The sequence below is a fragment of the Temnothorax curvispinosus genome, unplaced genomic scaffold (genome assembly GCF_003070985.1).
Source record: "Temnothorax curvispinosus isolate PA1 unplaced genomic scaffold, ASM307098v1 QBEX01014884.1, whole genome shotgun sequence".
Taxonomy (NCBI): domain Eukaryota; kingdom Metazoa; phylum Arthropoda; class Insecta; order Hymenoptera; family Formicidae; genus Temnothorax; species Temnothorax curvispinosus.
The window spans coordinates 1-8,198 of record NW_020224664.1 but is presented as its reverse complement, the minus strand read 5'-3'; the positions used below and the strand labels follow the sequence as shown (position 1 = coordinate 8,198).

The 8,198-nt window shown below is 44.0% G+C and overlaps 2 protein-coding genes across 2 annotated transcripts; one reads left to right on the top strand and one right to left on the bottom strand.

Moving 5' to 3' along the window:
- Window positions 1-6: 6 nt before the first annotated feature.
- LOC112465072 lies at window positions 7-2,290 on the bottom strand (the record flags this gene model as incomplete). Its single annotated transcript, XM_025032443.1, has 4 exons — window positions 2,076-2,290; window positions 399-489; window positions 157-264; window positions 7-56 (listed from the first exon to the last, which is right to left on the bottom strand). Coding segments are annotated over exons 1-4 (252 nt in total), but the record flags the coding sequence as incomplete, so codon positions are not given.
- A 1,395-nt stretch (window positions 2,291-3,685) lies between these two features.
- On the top strand, window positions 3,686-7,990 carry LOC112465073 (histone-lysine N-methyltransferase PR-Set7). The gene is made up of 6 exons (XM_025032445.1): window positions 3,686-4,014; window positions 4,952-5,154; window positions 5,286-5,418; window positions 5,507-5,862; window positions 5,948-6,138; window positions 6,268-7,990. Exons 1-6 carry the CDS (start codon window positions 3,951-3,953, stop codon window positions 6,476-6,478), a joined length of 1,158 nt encoding a protein of 385 aa, XP_024888213.1. The 5' UTR covers window positions 3,686-3,950; the 3' UTR covers window positions 6,479-7,990.
- Window positions 7,991-8,198: the final 208 nt, after the last annotated feature.

Below are 8,198 nucleotides of genomic sequence, written 5' to 3'. Positions count from 1 at the left end.
TGCTGCTTTTGTCACTAAACCTCCAGGAATTTTATTACCAAATTTTTGATTTAATTCTAAAAATAATTGTCGCAAAAAATAGATTTTTGATCAACCGAGAGATGTGTGTGCTAATAAAAAGAGTACTCGTATTGCTTTAAATATTATGTGACCTACCGTTTAACGCTCCTTGTGTTTTTTCCAAAGAATTCTCTGGCAAGTCTACAGGCTTCTCATCTTTGATACTTCCAATTCCAGCGGCAGTCGCCAGATCTTTACCGCCACCTAGCAAATAGTTTTTTATGTTAGGTTAAAAATTTCATGTAGGAATAATCATATTATCTTGTACAAAGTGACGACTCATAGAATATCAGATTGAATAAAATTCTACATATGCAAAGAACAAGTTTATAACTTACCAGGTACTTCAATTTTATCGGGATCCTCTTCATCGTCAAAGTCACTCCCACTGGTATCATCACTCACTCCGTCATCATACTTTTTTGTTGCCTGCAAAAATACACGTCGCAATCAACAGATTCAACTCGAATTGCAAAAATAAAAATCCAAAGAGCAAAAAAGGAATATATAATCTATCTATATAAATGCTTGTTCGTAATAAAACTGCAGCATTCAATTTGCCGAAATGTAAACCGCCAAGTAGATACCAAAATCGTTAATTATTATAAATCTCATTGGCTCTCTGCTGCAAAATCCAATCTTAATTGGGAACATGCATTGTACATAGATAATAAAATTCAAAAATATTCTTCATAAACGAGTGAGCATTTACGATTCTGAGATCGCGTGGCGACGCATTAGAACGCGAGTCCCCGCTGTTCAGCATGAGAGAACAAAAAAACGAGGGGCGTCATGCTCACGAGTCTTTAGGTTATAGCCGTTTCTCTACGTAGACGAGGGAAACGGGTACAGCTAATTTACGCGCTAGCCCTGGCAGGAAGCGCGTGCCCTGAACTTGAGAGATACACTTCCGTTTCCCCCTTCGTTCTTCCTTTCAATTTTTATCTCGGAATTAGCGATTAAAAAAAAAACCTACCATGACAAACCGAGCGCCGCGAGACCTCGCGCGCTATCTCGTCGCGACGCGTGGCGGTGCTAGGACGTGGACGACGATGACGGCGACGGCGCTTCGGCGAGGTATCTCGCTGGTACCTTCGACAGGGTGTTCGCGGGCCCCGAGACGAGCGAACGACGTAACTTTTCTTTTTTTTTCCTTCTTTTCTTTCGACCCGGTTCAAGAAAGAGCGCGTGCTGCGTCAAGCGGGCATAGCCGACGACAATTACGCGGCGTCGTGCGCGAGCTACGAGGACGATGCGACGAACGTAGGCGATCCACGGCCGAACCGGTCCATCTCACGCGGTTGTCGTCGTCGGGAAGCAACGCGCGCGCGGTTCAAGGTTCGAGAGCGCGTTCGCTCGGCTGCACGGCTGCCGCCATCTTGAGCCCCGTCCCGTCGCCCGGCACCCATCCCCCCTCGATCGCCACGAACGGTGCGCGAGCGCGAACGGTACAAAAACACCCGCGCCCGCCTTAGTTGCGCGTTGCCATCGCCGGGAGGCGCCACCGGCGCCGGCGGGTGGACGCCGCGCTGTTGCCGGATCGTCGCGGGGGCGACGAATAAGGGCAGACTCGTAGGGCGCGCGAGAGCCGAAAAATCGTCGCGTTTTCACGACCGATCGCTGCGCGGCAGGGCGGGAGGGAGGGAGCGCGAGATTCGTTTTCTTCCCTCGCGCCTCGCGAGTCGCGCCGCCGGCGCCCGCGGGTGAAAATGCGCGCGGAGAAGAGTCGCGAGTTGCGGAAGCGTCACGGGAAATCCAATGTCCCTCGGCGTTTCCGTTATCGAACGCTCTCGTGACTCCCCACGATTTTTAAATTAGGATCACCCGCGAGCGCTGCGGAGGTTCGCGATGAATTTTCGAGCGATTCGACTCCGATATTCGCGGTAACGAGGCTTACGAATTGATTTGGCGTAATCGCGAAAGCCGGTTGTCGCAACTTAAAAGACTGGCGCTATTTAAAAGAAGAAAAAAAAAAGAATCAAATATTTATTAGTTTTGTTGCTTGAAGCACGTACCATTTCAAACGGACGATTCCAAGATCTGAGACCGACGTCTCGCGTCCTCTCGTCAGCGAAACGCTACGTGAAGCCGCTCGTCGAAGGTTGGACGGTCGACAACTTTCGTTGGCGGTGTTTTTAACGCAAACCTGTTTATTCGAGCACGTGCGTGTACGCGATCGTAACGCGACTGTGACGACGACACCAGACGACAGACGAAGCTGCCGTATCACCATCGACAGGGCACTATCAAAGGTCGCCGGCCGTATGAAGATTCATGCAAGCTTGCAGATTTCGTGCGCAGTCACGCCCTCTTGGAAGATACAGCGGTCAGAGCGAGAAACGTCGATCCAGCACGCGCGAATGATAACTGCGGAATAATAATTATACAAAGATGTATAATATTCTCGCGTCGCAGGGATGTATAAATATTTACGAGACATCGGGATAACGGTAAATTGTGTAATCAGTGGCCGCGTTATAGGCCAAACGTTCGGATTTGTATCGAAATGCTCGAAAGGAGTCGATAACGTCAGTTCTCTGTTATTATCCGACTCGCACGATTTTCGACCACAATGTCGCGCGTCATATATTCTCGTGTTCACGGACGTCCGCGCGGGGGCACGGCGACGGGGTGGGCGTACGCTTGGCAACGTCGCCGCTGCGTGCGGCGCTGATCGTTAGTCGATTTAAAGTATTCGCGCTAAAAAGAAAAGAAGCCGCACCGGGCGGATTCGGCACGCGGACGTCGATCGGCGCCGCGCGGATCGCAAATTCCGCGTCGCCGCGCGTCACGCGACGCTCCCGGCCGCGTCGGCGACCGGTGCGATCCGCGCGTGCATCGCTCCTCGCGACGCGATCGCCGATAAATCTGTCTAAAAAATAGTTAACGTCTCGCGAGCGCGCGCGGCGATCGATCGCCGCGCTGCCGCGCCGCGCTCGGTAGCGCCGCGTCGTGGCGCGCGCGCGAACTAGCCGCCGCCGAGCGGTAATTTCATTCCTGCGATGCGTCCGCCGCCACCCTTCCGCCCCTTTGCGTATCAACCAGTTGCGATAACACACACGGTATATAATGATGCATTATTTATTGCCGTGTATTAATCTAGCAGTATTTAAACTATTAATAAATAAAACGAACATAATTAGATTAGAATCCTTGCATGTAGAGGAACTTATATTCGCATGTCTATTTGATTATTCATACATCTAAAAAAAATAACTTCGTAATAACTCCGAAATGTGTAATAATAAAAAATAGAAATAATTTTATACGTTCGTGCAAGATATTGAGGAAACGTTTCCGTTTCTACGCGACGCATAAATTCTGACGTTTTTTCCAAACATCTGTTTCAGGTGTTCGGCTATTTACGCGTCGCAGTCATGAAACAATTCCTCGTTATTGATCGTACACTCGGCGTCATGAATGCTTCAACGTAACGAAAACTCCATATTGAAATTCGTTTTGCGCTCGGTCGCCACGTCCGACGTCCAATAAGAAGCCACGTTTCCTAGGGACATTTCCGTCCCTAGGCGTGATTCCCAGGAAGCGCGCCTTCCCATTGGACATCGGAAACCGCCGCGACGTGCGGAACGTATCGCGCAACATGGCGGCAAGTCGTTCGCTCGGCGTTGCTTGCGGTATCGCTCGGCGGATCCGAGCCCGTAGGAGATCGTGAACCGCGTTCGCGGGTGTCTCGTGCGCGCGGCGACCCGTCGCTCGCGAAAGGACGCGACGCCGACGAGACGGGCGAGGACGCGCGAAGCGCGTCACGTCGCTTCGCGTCGCACCGTGCCACAAGTCGCAACGGACGCGCGGTCCGTCGTCACGGCACGGCCGATTTGGGCCGATCGCTGCTTCAGTGATTCCGCCGCTGTCACGCGCTTCGCTTCATCATGTACCGAGCGACCCGCGCGTCGTCCCACCGTGTGGGAAACCGCGCCGTCGGCGCCGCGAGAGGTAAGGACGTCTCACGCCAGGACGCGTCGCGTGACGACGCTCTCATTTCGCGAGGAATCGAGCATTCGAGCGCGCCGGCCGCGGCGGCAGGTTATGTTTTATGTTTTCCCTGGGTCTCGCTTCCTCCTTCGCTCCATCTTGATCGCAGCGAGACGCTTTGGCTTCCCTCTCTCCCCTGCGCCGCTCTGACCGCTGGCGATCTTCCCGTCCGCCCGCTCCCCCCGATCCTGTGTCTCGGCGCGCGACATTTATCGCCTGTCTCGATGCCGTCGGGTTTTGCAGTTCGTTAATATCGCGCGAGGCGATGACCGGGACACGTTCGTCGCGACGCCGATCGTCTTGACAATGACGATTTTCGTTTCGCCGCGGCACGCGGGACTGGAGCTAAAGCATCGGGTTAGAACACACCGTGGTTAGAACTAAGAACTCTAAACTGTCTAAACTAACATGGAGTACGAAGTACGATAATTGGGATGTCAGTTTTACTGCTGCGATTCTCTCCGCCTGGAGCGATCGTTTCGATTAGCTTCGACCGCGGTTCTTGAAGATTCTCTTCTGACGTTTCTTTTCATTTTTTTGATATCTCGCGACTTTTGAATTATGTAGCTTTGTAGCCGCTCTGTACATTTTCACTTGTCAGATCATCATTCTTTTTTTGCCTTTAGAGAAAGTATACTTCTAACGTTCAAACAACCTTAGGCAATGAGTTCTTTAGAATTATTTATGAATTTTATTTAGAGCTTCAGCGATATTATTTATGATAACTGTGCACAAAATTTATTTCTCATCAAGTATATATTTTTGTGTTCTAAATTTTTTATATAATTTAATATACATATATGTATATTATTAATTGTAATATATTTAATTAATTATAATTATTTTAACATCGTTTTATCAAGCTCAAAGGCTTAAATGTTATTAATAATTAACACAGGAAGACGGAAGAATGGTGTAGGAAAAAATGTGACAAAGACTTTACCTTCAATTGTACAAAGTAATAATGCAAGTCCACTGGTGAAAAGCGAGAGCAAACTGGATACCACCAAACAAGCAACAAATAAATTCGACACAATCAAAACGGAATCCGTACTAGAAACATGCAAATCTCCTATATTCATAATTTACTCTCATAGTCAAGTAAGTATCTTGTGTTAAAATTTATAGTATGTTTGTGTCATTTTCTTTATTAATATTTACATGAATAAGTAAGAAATATATATGTGTAAACGCACGTTCTGCAGCATTTTGTTTTATTTCATTTGCCGCAGGATCCAAATGCCGAAGTTACGAAAGGGAAAAGCCCGCTTGCCCAATATTTTTTCGATAATGCGCAAACTGTTTCAACTCGTGTTCAAGTGAAGGAAGAGATTACTCCTTATGTAGAACAATTCAAAACTGACGGTATGTAATTGCAATTCTGTTTACACATAATCAGCTTTTCTATTTTTTATTGAATTTATGACATTTAAAGAGACTGTGATTTATTTAGAAACACCAGTAGCTGTTCCAATTTATACGCCTTCTACGCCACATAGAATAAAGATGCCATCGGAAGATATAGACGAGGGTGCTACAATTACTACTAAGGACAAGCAATCTGTGATTTCATTACTGAGCCCGTTAAAAGTAAAAAAGCCAGCAGCTCCACGTGGCCGTAAAAGAGGAACCTCCAATCAGTCTCTCAGTCATCGTTTGTCGAAGCCGCAGGGCATCGAAACGAACCATTCGATTACCGACTACTTTCCAGTACGTCGTAGCGTAAGAAAGAGCAAGAAGGCTGTATTAGAAGAGAAACAACGTGATCTAGAACACAAAGTGCTTTGCCAGGTGGAGGATGGTTTAGAGGTAAAAATCCATGCGCACGGTCTAGCAGAGATTTCAGTTTACATTTTAAGTAAGTCAAATTATGGCAATTTATTTTCTATTACAGGTCAAAAACTTTCCAGGCAAAGGTCGAGGTGTCATAACGACACGAGAATTTGCTAAAGGCGAGTTTGTAGTGGAATATATTGGCGAGCTGATCAACCAGGGGGAGGCGAAGGAGCGCGAGGAGATATATGCACAAGATCAAAATACCGGATGCTACATGTATTACTTTCAACATCATAATCAGCAGTATTGGTAAGAAAAGTTTGGATCTCGACAAAATAATCATTCTTTATCTACGCGGAAACCTATAATGATTTAGATTGGGACAGATAGAACAGAAAAATCTGTAATGCACATGCTGATATTGCATATGATTTTCAGTGTTGATGCGACCGCGGAGTCTGACAAACTTGGCAGATTGGTGAATCATTCGAGAACCGGTAATTTAATCGCGCGGATCGTTGAGGTCAATTCAATACCGCATCTGGTACTTACAGCGAAGGAGGATATACCGATCGGCGTAGAGGTCACGTACGATTACGGAGACCGAAGTCGCGAATCCATTCGTCATCATCCATGGCTGGCGTTATAGCACTTCCAATTTCACTATTTATAATGACATCGCGTTACATTGTACAAAAGATTCATTTCATTTACGTTCCTTCCATGAAGGAACTATGTATAGCGCGAATTGTGTATAAATTATTTTCACAGCGAGACGCGGAATCTTTAGCGTCTGGACACGCGACTGTGCGAGCTTCTATGCTAGTGAATTCCAAATATTTTCCTACGTTACTCCACGAAATTGATTCGTTCGGCTAGTAAAAGAGAATTAATATTGAATTGTTAATCACGACATTACTTGTTTTCGTATGTATCGGAAGAGTAAAGTATGATTTGTATGTTATAACATTTAGCTTAATGACAGGTTTGATGTAATTTATTAAAAAAAAAAAAAATGATTTTTTTAAAGGAGAGAAAGTATATTTCTGTCTTAATGTTAAACGTTTAACTTTAACATATGCAGTATTATCAATCGAATTAGACCCTTTGCACTCGGTATTTGAATTGCGTAATCGTGACAAATCGTAGCATCTGCTTCATCTAGTCCCAGCTTTGGTCTGGTATCTATTGACAGCGATCGAGCTTGGATTTTCCACATACTGGACAAAGAATTCCTAGTTGAAGCGATTGTGATACGTAGCTACGAAAACGGTGTATCCCTCTCCTACTCTTTCGAAAAAGTATATATATGCATGTATGTAATCATATAGTGCGACTATCGACGAAAGAGATCTTTTTGTTCAAGTATTTGTTTGCGATGCACAATAGCTTTGAGTGCTTCACTGCCACATATTTAGATGCGAGAACTTGATTTCTCGAGAGACAATTGTACATATAGCCTATACAAATGACACTTGCGAACCTATTCTTTGAGTGTTTATATATATATTCATCTTCCTTAAAATAATTACGTTAAAGAAAAAAACAGACAATTGTTATATTCTTATCCTCATTTCGTTGTCAACTATTTATAGTACACACGAATATGCATTATTATTTAATATTTTATCGCTCACATACTTTTACATTGCCGCTAGTTTGTTACTACCGCTCTAATTTGTAATTTACAATTAATGTTCGATTTTCGTTAAGAATAATTAAGCCTAATTTACCGATCTTCCCCATTCCTTTTTTTGAGCCTTCAACTTTAAAGAGTAATTCTAAAAATAGGCTTATATATAATATATACAGAGAAGAAGCAGTTTTTAATAAACATTTTTTATGCTGTCGATAATTTTACATCCGTTGATCGTGTTTACCGCATGTCTTATCGCACGCAAGAATTCTTGTAGCTCCGCATATTGTATACGAAATATATACGGTTTATTTAAAGTTGCAAAATTTGGTATGTTTTTACATCTATTTTCTCTAAGATTTATCGCTTATTACAAACTTGCTTTTTTGTGTGATAATTTTCCTGAAAACAAAATGTGTTGCAATCTAATATAATGTGAACCAAATAAAATAATTGCGAACGATTTTGTTGCCAGGAATGAAATTGTATAAACAATTATTAAAAAAAAAAAAATTGGCAAATCTTGATCGTGATAGAACATTAAAAGAAAAAAAAATCAACCGATGAAGAAGAAATAAAAATATTGATAAGTGATTTATATGAAAAGGGTAAGATTTTAAACAAAATAGAAGAAAAAGAATCAGATAATTAAGGACATTATATTAATCATATAAAAATAAAACATCTTAAAAAATATAACGTGACACTACTTTTATAATCAGACTTAACACGT